The sequence below is a fragment of the Parasteatoda tepidariorum genome, chromosome 10 (assembly GCF_982258835.1).
Source record: "Parasteatoda tepidariorum strain Cologne lab strain chromosome 10, Ptep-v5.0, whole genome shotgun sequence".
In the NCBI taxonomy this organism is placed as follows: domain Eukaryota; kingdom Metazoa; phylum Arthropoda; class Arachnida; order Araneae; family Theridiidae; genus Parasteatoda; species Parasteatoda tepidariorum.
Window position 1 is genome coordinate 51,547,915 of NC_141764.1, and position 18,243 is coordinate 51,566,157.

General features: G+C 30.5%; 2 protein-coding genes and 1 long non-coding RNA gene across 7 annotated transcripts in view; 2 read left to right on the forward strand and 1 right to left on the reverse strand.

The window, feature by feature from the left end:
- The window catches only part of LOC107447369 (terminal uridylyltransferase 4), a 101,249-nt gene that overhangs the window by 72,918 nt on the left and 10,088 nt on the right, over positions 1-18,243 (reverse strand). For 3 of the 4 annotated variants that reach the window (XM_016062261.4, XM_043040574.3, XM_016062257.4), the window contains exon 1: positions 639-897. The exons of the other annotated variant lie outside the window; for it this stretch is intronic. The gene's annotated coding sequence lies outside the window, so the exon portion shown is untranslated. Of the gene's footprint in view, positions 1-638; positions 898-18,243 lie in introns of those variants that run through there. 4 annotated transcript variants of the gene reach the window in all.
- LOC107447372 (uncharacterized) lies at positions 1,044-6,621 on the forward strand. 2 transcript variants are annotated; one of them, XM_087153252.1, is made up of 2 exons: positions 1,044-1,334; positions 6,309-6,621. In XM_087153252.1, the coding sequence occupies exon 1, from the start codon at positions 1,103-1,105 to the stop codon at positions 1,313-1,315; it is 213 nt and encodes a 70-aa protein (XP_087009378.1). In that variant the 5' UTR covers positions 1,044-1,102; the 3' UTR covers positions 1,316-1,334; positions 6,309-6,621. The 2 variants fall into 2 exon arrangements, with proteins under 2 accessions (XP_087009378.1, XP_087009379.1); XM_087153253.1 differs by having other exon boundaries at positions 1,044-1,327.
- LOC139426342 (uncharacterized) overlaps positions 13,498-18,243 on the forward strand; it is a 36,199-nt gene continuing 31,453 nt past the window's right edge. The window contains exon 1 of the long non-coding RNA XR_015429715.1: positions 13,498-13,777. This is a non-coding gene — a long non-coding RNA (uncharacterized LOC139426342). The remainder of the gene's footprint in view (positions 13,778-18,243) is intronic.

Sequence of the window (18,243 nt, forward strand, 5' to 3'; positions counted from 1 at the left end):
CTCTTTTTGAAGTTCTTACAGCTAAATATGAGAAATAAAATTGATTGAATATATAAAAAACGAAGCTACAATTCGCTATTTCCTTTACAAATGCTAAAACCAGCGAAAACTGTTTAAGATTTTAAATTAAAAATCTAAGAGAGATTAAGCTTTAAAAATAATAATAAAAAAAAAATTTGGGGGGGGAGGACGAATTACAACAACAAAAAATTATTGAAATAAATAAAAATCAATAGTAGCATAACATTCAAGGGTAAAACAGATAGACAGCTGACCCTAAGGACAAACCAAAACTTTTAGTTATCTCACACCCTTATCAATGCTATAATCAAATTCCAGGTGATTTCCCTTTCCGTGTACATGGAATAAACAAAAAATAAATTATTTTTACTATATAATAAATTTACAGGCAATCAATCGTTGAATCAAATTATACAAGCATTTATATCAAATATATCATACATCAGTTTTGTTGCGATGGCCAAATCAATAAAATAAAAATTTGCAAAAAAAAATTCAATTGTTATTCGGTACTTATAAACAAAAGTAAACTAAGATTTCAAAATTAAAATAGTATTCACATGATTTTTTGGCAAAATAGTATCTACATATTTAAAATAAAGCTAATGAGAACTTACAAACAAGAGTTAAATCAAAATTAATTATAACATCAATATATTCGAAGAAACAAATTAAAAAATCTTTTTTATGTACAACTTGATTATAAATAGCATGAGCCAGTGCAACATGCCTCAATTTTTACTTTAATACATTTTATACTTATTTAATATTTCGGCACGGCTAATGTTGATAGTTTTACGTAGTGGCTCTTTTTAATGTTGTATGTCTTGAGACATTTGCTTATAGCTTGTATAGGCAATTTTAAATTGGATCCTCAACGGTTACAACCAAGTTAAAGGAGTAAATTGCATTATAGATGTCGCTTTTGTTAATTTAAACATTAGTTACAATTTAGTTGGCATCACAGTCAAGCTTCTTTCTGCTTTATAGATATTTTTCGATTTTAATCTTAAAAGAAGTTTAGTTCTGACTGCCGAAGGAACGGAAATATTCTACGTTTAAAAAATAATTTCGCTTGAAAATGTCTGAAGAACACTTTGATCAATTTGAACACTACAATTATGATCAAGAAAAATTTGTGAATGCTGGTCATGGAGGAAAACAAAGGTCTAAAAAGGAACTTGGTGAGCACCACAACAAACATGACCCTTGCGGAAATGTACGAAAAATAGTTACTAAAATGCAGAATACTGAAGTAAATAGAAGAGAAGGAAACGTAAATAAGCCGACGTAGCTATTAAATAGCGTATGTGGTAAGTATGTTTGTACATACTTGTTAGTTTATTTTTTCAGCATTAAGACTCTGTTAGCCTGAATTTTAACTTTTTCTAACTATGAAAAGGCGTATTATCGCTCTGAGAACTCAGAAAATAAATTGTTTAAGTGTGTACATGATAAGTTTTTGGCGTTAGCTTGATCTATTTTACAATTTAGTTTGCTGAAGGTTAACAATCAGATTCTAGAAAATCTAATATTAGATGTATTTAGCACAAATTGCAGGTTATTTTTGGGTAACAATCGATACTTCCAATTCAAATTATGAAACTACAATTCTGGTACAAAAATGACTTCTGTGCTTTTTCCTCTCAGACACAAAACCTGCTTTTACAGGACCCTGACAAAAAAAACAACCCAGTTCTACAGTAATTTTAGATTCAGAAACTTATGAATAAATTTACACGAAATGTCTGCGCTTGTAATATTTCGTATAAACGAAACATTATTTTCTCATAAGAATGTGTAGATTTTTCACAGAATCAGACCTTATAAAAAAAATCTTAAATTGTCTTCAAAAGTAATGTTTTACACATTTTAAAACTGTTCTTTATGTTGGGATAATATCTAAACTTGTTTATTCGGTGTGCTTTTGTTTCTATTGAGAGCTGATAAATATATAAATCAAATAAGTCATTATCCTGATATAATAAGTAGAATCAGAAATTTTTTTCAGAGTTCCAAGAAATGATGAAAAAAATTTTTACAGTCAGAGAGAATACAAGCTCCTTGAAAAAGTTGTGGGGATTTTAGGTTATTTTTTGATGATTGAACAACCTTACCCTTTTTAAAATTGAGCAACTTTAAGCGATTTGAAAATTTCCTATTGATCCTGTATGATTTTGTCTGATGTTGTAGAAATTGAATCAGAACATTTTTTTGTTTTCCTTTTGAGCACCTTAAATGAAGCAGACAGAGAAACAGAAGACAATCTTTCTTATTGGATTTTCAAATTCTGATTAAATTGTAGTGATATTGACTTCTGATTTAATTATAGTAATATGTATTTCACTTGACTATAATTCAAAATTTAACTAAAAAAACTATATCTGTATTCATTTAATAATTTAATTAGAATAGTTATAAATAGGAGGATAATTTTTTTCTTGATATTTTCTTTCGTATTAAAGTGTTATGATAATGAACTTCTTTGGTTTATTAAATGCATAAAACACCATATTATATTTTTGAAAATTTAATTAGTGTTAATTATTTGGTTCTACATTTTACTTATATTGGCTAATTATAGAACATATTTTAAATAAAAATCTGCATGTAGGATCGTTATAAAGATATTAGCATAGTTTACTTACAAATTTATCAAAGCAAATTTTAAAAATTCAAAGAAACAGTAATGGTAAATTATTTATAAGGGTAGTAAGCTTAAAAAAGTTCTTAATTACTGTGTTAGTATCTTGATAAAGATGGGTAAACAACTTTTGGAAACTATTTTTTTTTTATGGTTTCTTAGTTTTCTTATGACAAGATCTTCAACCTTATCCTGTTCGGGAAGGCATACAGAACTTTTTTTTAAATAAATTAAATTTAAAAAAAACGATAATGTAGAATAATTTTAGTAGCCTGGGAGTGATAGAAAGTTTAATTCCCCATTGGATAATTATTTGATTATGACTCTATTTAGATTATCAATGTAGTGATAGTCAAAATGAAATTATGCAATATTTCTTTTACCACTTCAACTGTTAAAATTAGGAAAGGTTACCAGCAAGATTATATTTAATTTTACGGGTTATATTAAAATTAAATCAAAAATTTAAATTATTATTAACAGTTAAAATTATTATTCTGCAATGTGCTTTTTTGAATGTGAATAAAACTATTTGTTCCTATATTGTAAGTACAATGTTTTACGATTTTGTTTTTTCCTATGTTAGGATTGTCAAAAACTTACCAACACTAGTTAGTAATAGTTGACAACTACCAGTGTTACGAGGTATGCATTCTACATACAGGACATCAATTAAAAATGGGGTTCATGGTTTTCTACTTAATAGTCAAATGTAGCTCTTAAATTATGTATATTTGGCCTTTGCTTTATACTTTTTAAAATTGTATTTTTAACTTTTAGTAAACTCTGAAAAAACATCTAACATATAGCAAAAAAAATTTAGATTATAACATATTTAATGAAATTTTCTTTGATCAAAATATTTTTTGAAACAAATGTAATTTAACAGTATTAGAAAAAGCAAGATGTAATTTATTTTCAGTCAATAAAACTAGTAATGGATTCAATGAATAATGAAAATTTGTTTAAATATTAAGCTATTTTAAAAAATTTTATTTTAACTTCTTTGGGACGACCACTCTCTGTTCCACAGAAAAATGGTCATTAATGGAAGTTTGTTGTTCTTAGGGGTTTGACTTCAAAATCTATTGACTTCAAAATATCTATTGACTTCAAAATAACAAAGGTACATAATTTTTCGCAAGCCATTTTATTTTTACTCAGGGTCATGTTTAAGTTTGCATTAAATTTTATAGCTAAAAATTTAACTTTAAAAATAAAAAAAACGAGAAGATAATCATTTGCTTAAGTGCTTAGTTTTTTTTTCTGAAATAACTTTTTTTAAATCTAATTTAACTTTCAACTCTAAGAATAAATCATTGATTGCATCAAAAGAGCTCTCTAAATAAGAGGCACTCACAAATATTTTGAATCTATTTGTTTTGTTATTTTATGTATTTATTTTCGTTGATATGTTCCGTGTTCCGTAATAGCTGTTGCTAAAATGGTTTAAAATTCTGAATCTTCTCATCTAAACTATTGTTTTTAATCTTAAACTCCACGTGTTAATGTTAATCCAGTAGTTGGAGAAACTATATTTTTTTAGACAGTTACTATATTACAAATGTAGTCATTGCTTTTAAGAATCAAATTTTGCTAACGGATTCAATTTATTATTATTTATTAGCGGATTCAATTTATTATCCATATTTAAAATAAGATGAAAAAAAGTTGAACATAAAAACAAAAATAGTTTAACACAATAAATTGGCTTATTTAGTCACGGGAAATCATAAAAAAATATCAATTTGTGTTCGTTGACGTGAGCTAATTTGTTATACTGAACATTTTTTTTTTTTTCCTTTCAAAATTCCAACTTTTTATGCCTTTCTTGATAGTGAGTATTAAATTCAAATAATGCTATTAAATTATTAACTATTTTTAATAAAGTTAACGACCAAATTTTTTCTTTATTGAAATTTTATGGATATATTATAATGAGCAAATTGCTAAATTAGCTGTAACCCGTAATGACTAGATAAAATCTAAAATGCTCTGCCTTGATGATATTCTTATTGGAGCTACTAATGGACTCTCATAAGATTTGTACTAATCAAATTCAAGAATTAATTGCGCTGAAACCTCTCTCCTTTACTGAACTAAAATTAAAAGTAGTTGACAGGTTGTTACAACTTGTATTTTCTTACATCGCAGTTCTCACTATGCTTCTTTTTCTTATAGAAAAAAATGCTGCATTACATTACATACTACAAGAAAGTACACTTGCAGTAGTTTACTTTTACCACATTATTTCTGACCACCGTGCTAATCTTGGTTATTTTTACAACTATTGGTCGAAGATTAACACAGTGGTAAAAAATAATGTGGTAAATTAAATCTTTTTATTTTTTAAATAAAGTGTATCAAGCCAGCTGTTAGGCTTCTGTTAGTAGTATGAATTAAAAGATCATTTGAAGATTTGTTTTTCTTTCGTAAAACGTGTATTCCTTAATAATGTTTCAAAAAAGGAATTTACCATGTTTTCGCGGGGGGAAAAAAGTGCATTGCATAAAAACATATTACCTACATGGATCAACTTTAAAATGAGGCTTATGTGAAATTATTGCTTTTGGTCTTAATTTATATTTTACTTAAAAAGAAAACTGCAGGAATCATTGAATCTGCAGTTGTTAAAATTGTAATTATCCCATTCCTATTTTAAAAATGCTTATGTTCATTGTTAATTTTTTTTATTATATTTCAATTTTTCTATTGCTAAATTTTTTATACATTGTATGCTTATATAAGTTAGTAGAGTACAGTAAATTGTTAAAATAATCATATTTAACCTTTATTTAACATTTAATTTCAATTATATTCAATAATTCTGTAAAAAGTTATTTAAAAAGATTCATCTTTATTCAAAAATTACGTTAAGCGAATTTGTTTGAGAACATTGCCCAAAAGTTATCTACGAAATTAACTCTTAACAAGTACCCCCCCCCCCCCCAAAAAAAAAAAAAACAATAAGAAACTTGAAACTATTGTTGTAGTAACTAAATTGTACAGTATTACTACTTGTAATGGATTTATAACAAAATGTTTATTAAGCTATTTGGAGTAAAAGATTAAATCTTAAAATATTAAATCCCTCAATAAGTAATCTCAATCATATTTTTGATTTAGCCTCTTTCTTTGCAAATTTTTGATGTATATCTTCCTGAGTTTTGTCCTTTTTCTGATAGATTAAATCTCTGGCTTTAAATGAAAAAGAATCTAGCAAAGCAGGTTTGGCTCTTAATAAGTGAACCCAATCTCTTCCCTCATCTTCCTTGTTTATCAATAGCAGTTGTCCATAATAAGTGGTATAACAAGTAGATGATTTGGTTCAAAAAAGTGCAAAAGGAATCAAAGAATATGTGTTGCAGTAAAAACCCACCTTTCATCTATGATTCAAAAAAAGATTATTTTTATTAATAAAAATTGAAGTGTGCGAAAGTAACAGTTAAAGAAATTATTGAAACTTAAAAGTTAGTTGAGTGGAGTTTATCAATTTTTAGAACAATAACAATTTTACTTTTTCTTTTAGCGTATTTTTATGCTTAGATTCAACAATTAATTTTAAATCATAGTATTTTTCCAAATGAATTCATGATTTATATTTTAATCTGAGATATTAATTCATTTTAATTTGTCTTTCCAGATTGATTCATTTTGTCGAGAATAGGACAAGGAATTCCAGTGGAAAAGGCGAGGCTTTATTACCATCGAGCAATGATTAGAGCATGTGTATTTTTCTTATTTGATCTGGACATGCAATTCCATATTACTTTTGAATAAATTTTGTAAATGTTGAAATAACCTTTACTTTTCTTTCATTTTATATGCCCCATTCTTTTTATTATCTACAACATTTAATGATTGTTGACTCTTTTTAAAGATGTGGTTCCAATGGGGCTTCTTTATTTAATGGTTTTGTGTTTAAATATGTCCTAATAAATGAACTTTCATTTGTTTCCTTTTTGTTGAGTGGTTATTTATGCAAAATTTATTGAATTTGAGGGTAAACACTTATTGGTGTATATTAGGGTGGTTTTAGTGTAGAATGAGCCAAGTTTTGTTTTTAGCTGCACAATTAATATTCATCTGCAGAAAAAAATTTCCGCCAGAAAGTAAAAAATTTTGGTTTTCTTTTCTGCAAAAATTTTTGAATTTTTTTTCCCTCTAAAATTCTATTTAAAAAAAATGCCTTTTTCGCGCATCGGAGGGGAAAGAAATGTTCAAAATTTTTCGATTCTTATTTAAGAATTAAAAATAAAGACTATTGAAGCAAAAAATTTCTTTACTGCAGATGTGTTTGAAAGATCTTTTTTCCTCCACGATTATATTCAAAAGATGCCTATTTCACGCATCAGAGGGGAAGAAATGCTCGTTATTTTTTAAATTCTTATTTGGTTTTAAAAAAAAATTGCTTTTTTATTTCTTTCACAGATTTTACGATTTTTTTATTTTTTTTAAATATGATGCTTTACGAAGTACGAAAAAAGAAATTAATTAGCGTGTTTTCCTCTTACAAAACAGGAGAGTATCGCCCATGATATTAGAATAAAAAATATTACATAATCATTTTTAAAAAAGTACTTACAATTTTATTATATCCAGATAGACTTCTTTGAAAATACAACGTTTCTGTTACTTTGAATTTAAAAATTTAATAACGTGTATATTAATTATTATTAATAGTGTCTTGCAGAATGATAGAGAGGTTTGTCGCAGAAAGCCCAAAAAAATTCTGCCACAGGGTATAGTTCATTTGTAACAATTTAAAGACATTCATTAAAGGTAAAGATAGATTGGTGTTATCAGGAGTGATTGTGCTCCGGAAAAAATCCGGATTTTTCGTTAACCGCGATCCGAAAGTTACCGGAAATCTTAAGTCCAGAAGTTTCAATAAATCATCGATCACATTTCTATATAAAAATTCTTATATATTTTATTTAAAAATATTAGAACTAGAATTTATACTTGGCATCTCTTTCATTTATAAATATTTTTTCTGGGAGAATAATAAATGTGATTAGAGATAAAAGTAATTATTCATCTAAATTATGCTGCATTTTATAATTGATTTAGAATGTCATGTTTTGAAAATATCAATTATTTAAATTTATAAAGATATAAATTTTTTGAAGGATTTTACTCAAGAAATTTTCAGGATTTTTGAGTTTGACCCACAATCACCCCTGTGTTATTTAAAAGTAAATTATTATATAAATATTGTTGAAATTATACAATATGTAAGAGTTTTTTAGATATTTATTTTTAACGCTGTGACAATAGTACATTATGAGGTGATATATTGCAGATTATTCTTTTGTAAGAGCACAGGTAAAACGAAAATGATCAAACAACATGAAAATAAATTCTGTACATTAGCACGTAGGTATTATAAATAATATACAAAACATTTATTGAGTTTAAGGGTAAACAATATTTGGTGTATATAATTTGTTATAGGAACATGGAGGACTTTGTGATCTGACAAATTTAACGTACACAGACCGGCTGGATTCGAACCCCCATTCACACGGGAGAGAGTCCAGCGCCCTGCCAACCAGGTTATCCCGCCCTATTTCTCATTTACTTCTTATTGAGTTACAGAATCTGTATTCTCTGAAGTTAATTTTTTTGTTCCTTTTTTAGTAAAGATTTTTTCCAATTTCTGGGAATTGTCCATTTCGTTGCGATGAACATAATAACAAAATGCTCTTACATGAAACTACAATAATTGTATATTTTGTAAACAAAATGTTTTATTGACACTTTAGAGGCAGAAAAAACAATGATAAATGAAAACAAATTAAGTGGCTGCTGAACGGAGCGTCCTACTATGTTTAAAAATCTTTGCAACTTCGTGCTTGGCTTTGTTCGATTCAGTTCGAAAAAAAATACATAGGAAACACACGATAATTCGCTTGTGTAGATAATAATGTTCCGAAATAACTTGGGTATTAATTTTTCCGGAAGAAACACCCTTTTTTTGCTATAACGACTGGACTGCTCAGTCCAGTAACACTGTTTCAATTTATTTATTTCGGGTAATACAAATAATTTTACTCTTAGTGTATTCCATTCCTTCTCCATATAAAAACATTCTTCTATTTTCTGGAACCCTATTGAACTATTTGAAATGGATGAAAACCGGTTTCGTCAGTAAAAATTTTACTTTTTTAAGTTCAACGGTTTCTATAATAATGTTTTCGTAAAATACAGTAACGAATTTAAACTCCAAAACAGAAAGAAAAAAAAATTACTAACTCGTTTCGCTTAAGATAAGTTCACGGACTTATTCACATCTACCTTGACATTTTTTTCTTCTTTTTTTCTTTTCCTGATAATTTTTTCGACTTTTTCATTGTACTATCTTTCTAAGAATTTCAACTCATATTGTAGAACTTACTGGCAAGGGAGAAATTAATATATAGTTTCTGTAGTTCAGACCAGTAGGTATTAAAATTTCCCTGGACTTACGAGGAGAAAAAAAAAAAAGAAGACGAAGATTTTGGATTTTAAAGAAGAAAAAAATTTTTTTGCTGATATAATTTAAACACAGAGAAGTATATAAAGAGTTTCCATAGTTACGGCATATAAAAGACGACAGGGTTACAGCATGTAAAGTTCTTTTTTTCTTCTACAAAAGAAGAAAAAAACAACAGCAACATTTTCTAAACAGATGGTAACAACGCCCCGCTGCGTAAAAAAGCTTTACTATTAGTATTAGACGACGAGCTTATTGTTATTATTAATCGAATTAATGATACTCTATTTAATACTCTGATTATTTGTGAAATTTTAATTTTAGGAAATGCATTTTTCTCTTAAGATGTGGAGTGTTAACGACGGAAAAGTAAATTTTGTCTTTCACACCTAAAGTAAATAACGATTTGATTTTAAGTATTTTTACATCTTTTTTAAAAAATTTATTTCCATGCGATCGGCATGTAATATGATCGGCATTCACCAATAATCCTTTTAAAGCAATAGAAAAATGAGAAAAGATGAGCGTTATTGCTTATAATTGTTTTTCAATAAATTATCAATCCATCATTTTTTTTTTCTGTTTGTAGTAGAATTTATCACATACTTGAGTGAAATTAATGTATAAAACTATAATGCATGAAAATAAGACAAAAAAAAAAACACAATTTACGAATAATAAATTAAAATCTAAGAAAAGATTTATTGGAATTGTTTAGAAAATTTCACCCCTAATGCATACTATGAAAAAAGAAAGTTCAAAATACTGACATAAATTCATGCAATTCTAAATTCAATAAAAATTATTAAATTAAAATTAAAAGGAAAAAAACACAACTTTTGAACAATAATTAAGAACTTAGCATAAATCAATTGTTTCCTTTTAATGTTGCTAAGTGGCTCTGCTGCAAGTGCAAATAGTATAAAAAAATTTGAATATGTGTTACGATGGCGTCAGAATGAATTTCTTTAAGTAATTTTATTTATTATTTTAAATTAAATTATGTAAATATAATGGTAAGCAAAATAATTTTATCTAACAAAATTTAAGTATTAAAGCATGCATTTTGCGACCATTTTAAACATAAAAACAATATCTTCTGCAAAATCCGGGAGAATTTTTGGAGCTCTGTTTTTATTTCAGAATTTTTTTTTTTTTTTTTTTTGCAACCTTTCTTTATATTTTAGGAATTGCAAGCTTACTATATGTTTTAATTTCTCACAATAATTTTAAAATTCTTATCGAAAGAATACCTAAGTTATAAATTCATCCATACTTTAAACTATCGTCTTTTTATTTTTTGAAATTCTATTCCAAATAAATGGTTGAATTCTTCCAAAAAAAGAGAAATATCGTCTGACTAGAATTGGCATCGCTCCAGTGAATTTCTAGATAATATTTTGCCAACTCTTTATTTATTTTCATGTAGATGCCCTTCAAATGTGAGGAGACAGGGCAGCAGCTGTATTAATTCCCTTGACGTCCCCGTGCGTCGTAACGTGCCCAGTTCTGTGAAGGTTACACAATAGCGGGTTGTGTATGTTGAAAACGTAGTTGAATAACTGCTTCTTTATCGCAATCACCTTTCTCTGATAATAGTTTGGTTTTCTATTTTCTACCATATGGCTTTTTCTTTGAGCTAATGTTGTTTTTATTCTAGCTGTATATTTTAAAAAATTGATTCTGCCTACTCTAAAGTATTTTTGAAATGACATTGAAAGTGTTTGTAACTTTACAATTAATATTCGAGAATATTTCCTTTTTCAGAACCACGACTTATATCAAAGTCCAAAATTTTTATTATTTATTAGTAACTCTATTTAAAAAGTGGTCGTAAGTTTACAATAAATAAGAGTTTTTTTTTTTTTCACTTTCGATTTTTAAAAAGAATTCTTGCAGGGAATTTTTTTAATATCAATAGTAAATGTTCTTTTTTAAAAATATGTTATAGTGAATCACAAATATCTTGCTTAACCAGGATAAATTTTTATAACAAAATCGTGAACTTCCACAATGTTTATTTCTTTGAAAAAACGACCTGTCCTTAAATGATGGCATTTACTGTAATAACTAAGTGAAATACTGCCTACAACTGCTATTTTTCAGAAATGATAGGATATTAGTATGAACAATATTTCAAGTTTATCCTTGTTTTGAGAAGTCTATTTGGGATTCTTACTCTTGAGTGGAGAAGTCAGGTACCTGGGAAACCTGTCAAGTTGACCATTTTTATCAAGAACCGAATTTATCCTATATAATAAAACAGAACAAAACCTTCGATACCTGACTATTTGTTTATCTTGTATGTTATTGATAGTTGAAATAAGCTAAATTTAGTGGTGTTAAGAAATGAACTATTCTAAATCCTTCATAAGTTGACCGAGAAAAAAAATTGACTCTTTACAAAAGTTTCTTGGTTATTATGTTTTGTATCATAATTTCACTGAATTAGTAAAATAATATTGAGGTCTAGACTTAACCCTTTCATGAGTTGACCATATGGGAAAACTATTAAGGTATACATTCTTTCAGTAATTTTTATAGAGTGTATATAATAGTATTATATATTGTAGTATTTTTATGAAATAATTATAACGGTATAAAAAATGACTCATCCCTCTAAGTAAGTTGACCACCTATCTGTGTTTATCAATTAAGCAATGCTCCACAAGTGGTCAACTTACCCAGGTTGTTCTGTGTGTAATATTAGTTGGTCTTAGTAAGAGTTGACCACCTGTGTAAGTTTACCACTAAAGCAGTGCACCACACGTGGTCAACTTACACTGGTTTTACTATATATATACACACACTTATTTATATATATAATATTTTCTTTAAATACTAATTTGGGACCCCTAGTTAGTTTAATAATTTATTTAATTTTCGACAAAGATTTTAAATTATATATGAAGAGCTTAGTGGAAAAAGCAGCTAAGTGACATTTTCAGGGGGTACATATTAATCAGGGGCCGACCTGGTGGCCGAGTGGTAAGCGTGCCTGACTGCTGAGCCGCTGGTCGTGGGTTCGAATCCTGCTCGGGGCATGGATGTTTCTTTCTCTCTGTGTTCCATGTCCTTTCTCCTTTGTGTGTGAATGTGACCCGCCCTAAAAACGGGTTTGTGGTTGAGTGACGTGTGCGACGCTGCTCTAGCGCCGTGGCTTCGCCACAGGTGCCCACTGGTTAACGAGAAGAGAGTAGCAGTTCTGGCATTTCTGTGACCAATGGGACAATCCCCAAGTGCCCTCCATTAAAAAAATATTAATCAGGGAAAATAATATAAGATGGTGGCATGAATATGGGTTTGTTCAGTGGCCCCATCCCCTCCAAGCTCTTGGGCAAATTCTAAATCCCCCCCAAGCTTTAAGTGGGCGCATCGTGCGCCCACCTTCCCCCTGATGGGGGCCCCTGGGTTTGTTTAATGTAGTGTTCCCCAACCCCCAGTCCGCGGACCGGTACCGGTCCGTGGATCAAATGGTACCGGGCCGCCCATTTCATTGAAACTGAATTTAAATTCCTAGGTTTATACCCCAAATTAAAAATATCCGGAAAGGAATGGATCTGCGACCCATTTGTCAACAAATCGGGCGAATCTAGCAATGTCTGTGCAAGAAGAAGATCAACTGCTGGAGATTGCAAATGATGGCGGACTTAAAACTACGTACGAGACAACAACTCTGCCGGTGTTCTGGATTAAAGTCATGGCAGAATACCCTTAGAATGCCACCACAGCACTTAAATCCCTATTGCCATTTCCGACAACCTATCTGTGTGAAGCTGGGTTTTCTGCAGTAACAGCAACCAAATCAAAGCAGTGGAATAAACTGGACACACGCAACACACTTCGGGTGTCATAGTTTCCGATTACCCCCCAGATGGAACAGTCTCATTGCTAAGAAACAAGCTCAGGGTTCTCATTGATTTAACGTTCTAGTAAGTTAAAATGTTAAATCACTTTATATTTATTTTTTGGTGTAACTGTATTTTATTTTGAAGGCATGTTTAAATACAATTAAATTAAAATCAATAAATCAAAATAATCTAAAATATAAACAATAACAATCAACGTCCGTCCCCCCAGCGGGCCGCGGTAAAATTATCAAATGTTGACAGGTCCGCGGTGATAAAAAGGTTGGGGAACACTGGTTTAATGCAACAGAATCATTTTCTTTTCGCTTTAATTTTAGTATAACTTATCCCCATTAGTATTGAGTATGCTTGTATTAATTTTATTTCAAATTAGGTTGTGGTATGATACAATTTTCCCCACAATTTTTATTTAGAGTATGGAGGGGGAGTACTATGGTGAGCTACAGATCTAGCCTCACCTTTATTTAAAGCTTTAAATTTATTTAACACCGTTGGCAACGTTCCGTTGACAACTGAGTTGTAATTTGGTTTTTCACTTTTCCAGCTTTACCTTTTCATTCTCGGCCGTCAAACCAGATGGTTGTGTTCTTGTTTTTAATTAATAAATTTAGTTTATGTATGAATGATATTTCTTTTCTTTATGCATAACGTTCAACAGACCCTCGAAGACACGGGGGCCTAAAAGTGGTGACCCGTTTGGACATAGAACACGTATAGTCTGCAAATAGAATGTGTTTCTTTCATGGTGGTGTCAACTGGCATTCAGTAAGCTTATTCTACGACGTAAATATGGTCATTTATTTCAAATATTAGATGAAATTTAAATTTATAAATGCTTAAGATAATGCAAATTTTTTAATATTTCTATAAAGTTAATTGAACTTTTTAAAATATTCTGTCATTATATTTGACATTTAATAACTACTTTTCAATTTCGTAAACTTTGTTACTCTAATCTTAATTTGCTATAAATTTCAATTACAATGCGTGAAAAGCAATGAATTTTTATTTAGAGTATAAGAAATACAATTAATTAGTTTCAACTTTATCACTTACAATAATTTTAATTTAAAATGAAGTATTCTTCAACTGTATTTTGCATTCTTTCTCAAAATGCATTTATTAACTTATGTTTGATATACTTCGATTAGAAATTTAAATTTGTGATTTATTGTGCATGCCTTTTACTTTTTGCTCTCTGACTCGCTCATATAAACAAAATGCCTGACGAAATTACTGCTTCTGAAAGCGTGGCAGATGTTGCTCGCGTCGCTTTTAAAGCACCCCCGTTTTGGCGCGCTAATCCAGAAGTGTGGTTTATTCAATTGGAATCTCAGTTTGTCGTATCTGGGATAAGCGCCGACGACACAAAATATCACTGCGTTGTGTCTGCTCTAGATGGAGACGTTCTAACTTTAATTTCGGATATTATTCGGCAGCCACCTACTGATAATAAATATGAAACGATTAAAAATAGAATAATTGCAAACTATGCAGATTCCGAAATTGCTCGTTTGAAAATGCTTCTTAGAATTGGGAGATAAACGACCTTCTCACTTATTACGCTCCATGCAAGATCTCGCTGGTAACTCTATAAGCACAGAAATTTTACGTTCACTTTTTCTTCAGCGTTTACCGGTCTCCGTGCAACAAATTCTTTCAGTTTGCATGGAAAAAGGTGAGCAAAATTTATCTCTCCTAGCCGAGAAAGCCGATAAAATTTTGGAAGTAACTCAAAATTCATTGACAGTTAATTCTATAAATGTGACAGATGACAATTCGCGTTTTCAAAAATTGGAGGATGAAATTCGTAAACTTTCCGAGACCGTTACACGTTTGTCTAGACAACAATATCGGAATAAAAATAAATTTAGCACACGTAGACAAGGTTCTCGGTCAAGGTCGACACAGCGCACTTTGGCTGGACCTCTATGCTGGTATCACTATAAATTCGGTACTAAAGCTAACAAATGCATTCCTCCTTGCAATTACGCTCAAAATTCGGAAAACTAATTGGACCCTCTGTTCATGCGACGGCAGATATAGGTCCTAGTCAAAGTCGCCTATTCGTATACGACAGGCTCACCAACCGCCAGTTTCTTATAGACACCGGGGCTTCTGTTTCAGTTATTCCAAAAACACATATGCAGAAAAATTTGATTTCTAATAAATCTTTTGATATTTATGCTTCTAATGGTTCGAAAATTGCAGTTTACGGTCAGACAACATGTACTTTAGATTTCGGAATTTCCAGGCGGTTTCAATGGAAATTTCTTGTCGCTGACGTTACTCAACCAATTTTAGGAGCGGATTTTCTTACCCATTTTAAATTGCTGGTTGATTTAAAAAATAAAAAATTGATTGATTCCTTAACTTACGCTGGTATTAAAGGGGAAACATTTCCTACTTTCTCTTTGGGTTTAACAACTATTGCAGAAGATGCTGTTTATCGAAAATTATTATTGCAGTACCCTCGCATATGTACGAATAACTTAACTTTCAACACTTCAACTCATGATGTTCAGCATCATATTCAAACTACAGGTCCTCCGGTGTTTGCAAAAGCTAGACGTTTGCCACCGGATAAACTTGCAGCCGCCAAAAAAGAATTTGATTATATGTTAAAAACCGGCTTATGCAGGCCTTCAAGTAGCCCATGGGCAAGTCCCATTCATATGGTGCCGAAGTCAAACGGCACTTGGAGAATATGCGGTGATTACAGACGGTTAAATTCTATTACAATACCGGACAGATACCCTCTCCCACACATTCATGATTTCGCTTATAGCCTAAATGACTCAAAAATTTATTCAAAGTTAGATTTTGTTCGAGCGTATCATCAGATCCCTGTCGCGGAAGCAGACATTGAAAAAACAGCTGTTATAACCCCTTTTGGCTTATTCGAATTCACTAAAATGATGTTTCGGCTCTGCAATGCAGGACAAACTTTCCAACGCTTCATGCATGTCGTTTTAAGGGGATTAGAATTTTGTTTCGTATACCTTGATGACGTTTTAATTGCTTCCAAAACTTTAGAAGAACACTTAACTCACTTAAATATAGTTTTTAAACGTTTTGATGAATACGGAATTGTTTTGAATACCGAAAAATGTGTGTTTGGAAAATCAAAGTTAACATTTTTAGGTTTTGAAGTGTCTCCCGATGGAATTGCTCCTTCACCTAGTAAAGTGTCCGCAATTACTGATTTTCCCCAACCTAAAACTATATCGGAATTACGTAGATTTTTAGCAATGTTCAATTTTTACCATAGATTTATAGATCACGCTTCCGAAAAACAATCTCTCCTTAGTTCCTTACTCACAAATAAAAAGAAAGACCCTACACCCATTAATTGGTCAACCGAAGCTGTGTGCGCTTTTGAAACTTGCAAACAAGCCATTTCTAAGGCAGCAACACTTGCACACCCCACACCCGCCGCAAAATTGTTTTTGCATACAGACGCGTCCGACGTTGGTATAGGCGCAGTCCTTCAACAGCTAAAAAACTCCACACTCGAACCTCTAGCATTCTTTTCTCGCAATACAATGAGGCAAAGAATTATCAGCCCCTCCTTTTAATAAATCTATAATTAAATAGTTTGCATGGATACCTCTTTTTCTTCTTACCCTGATTATAGCCCCTCAGAAAATGTCATTGACCTGGTTCTTCCTCTAAGCTCTTCATAAATTTAACTAAAGATCAGGGAACATTCTGTATAAATATGCAAACTAGGCTATAATTTCTCTTTAAAACATAAGTAGTAGCTAATGCCAGAAATTGTCCATTATCTTTAAGCACACTTAACAGAAACTTTGAATTCGTTAAATTTTTCTTTATTACTGTTTGTTATAGATTCACAGAAAGCTCTTCAATTTTTAAAAACAAAGGAAAAAGAAAACAAACAAGTACATTTTACAAAAAGTTTTTCAAAGTACACAGTATATGAATTGGGGAGTTGAAGTTTCACCTTGAGATTTGAGGTCATGAAACTTAAGGATTTTTAGCACTTATGATTCACAGATTTTTTTTTATCAGTTATTAATTAAAAATATGATCCGAAAATCAGATTCATAATATTTGATCAGAAAAACATTTTAGATTGCTGATTCATAGAGTCATCGATGATTCATATATTGCACATATGTATCAACACAATACACGTTGTTTTCAAACAAGAACTACGCATTAGATTCTTTAGAACAGGTGTTAGGTAACAAGTGTCTGTACAGAACATTTGGAATGTTTTCAGAAGCTGTTCAAATCTAAACGAAACGCAACTTTCCACGTATATTGCTAAAGTAGTCGTTTGTTTCGTGCGATGATCCTTAAATATTTACTAGATTATTAATGTTTTAAAAATGGTTTATCTATTACTAATATCAAGAAGGTCAAATTCTTATCAAACGATTCAGTTGAAGTTACTGTTTGCTTTAGCAAATGTGTTTCAAGAAGTTAGTTTTGGAGATAGCTATTAATTTGAAGGAAAAAAATGTTTACATAGGATCTAATATTTACGTTATTATGTGCAATACGCAGCAGAATTACTAGTTCTTAAGTGATAGATAAAAAATGTTGCAATTTTATGACATTCATTTATCTCTAAGAACGGATTAAAAAATTTTATTATCGCAAAAGTGTATTAGATGGATTATATTACGTTCCATTTGAAAGATTATTTTTTAAAATTTTTATGTATTCTTTATATAAGTTCTTGCATTTTTATATTCGATCTTTATCACTATATTCTAATAAATTCCTCTTCTGTAAAATTTAATAATCCGAAATTTTCGAACCAGGAAATATTACAGCTTATTAAATTTAATACTTACTTAAAATTAACATTGTAGCTTCCGTTGCACACAAACTGTTTTTGGTTGTTGTTGTTCATTTACGTCACACTAGAGCTGCACAATGGGGTATTTGCAACGGTCTGGGAAACATCCCTGAGGATGATCCGAAGACATGCCATCACAATTTTGATCCTCTGCAGAGGGGATGGCACCCCCGTTTCGGTAGCCCGACGACCTGCACGCGAAGTCGAACATTTTACGGTGGAACAGTTTAACGAGGAACAATACAGCACACCCTCGGTCCCTACGCAGACTGATCCAAGTGGTCACACACCCGCACACTGACCGCAACCAGTGATGCTTGACTTCGGTGATCTGCTGGGAACCGTGTCTTAGCGATCAGACCACTGCGGCACCAAACTGTTTTTGGAGTTCATATGC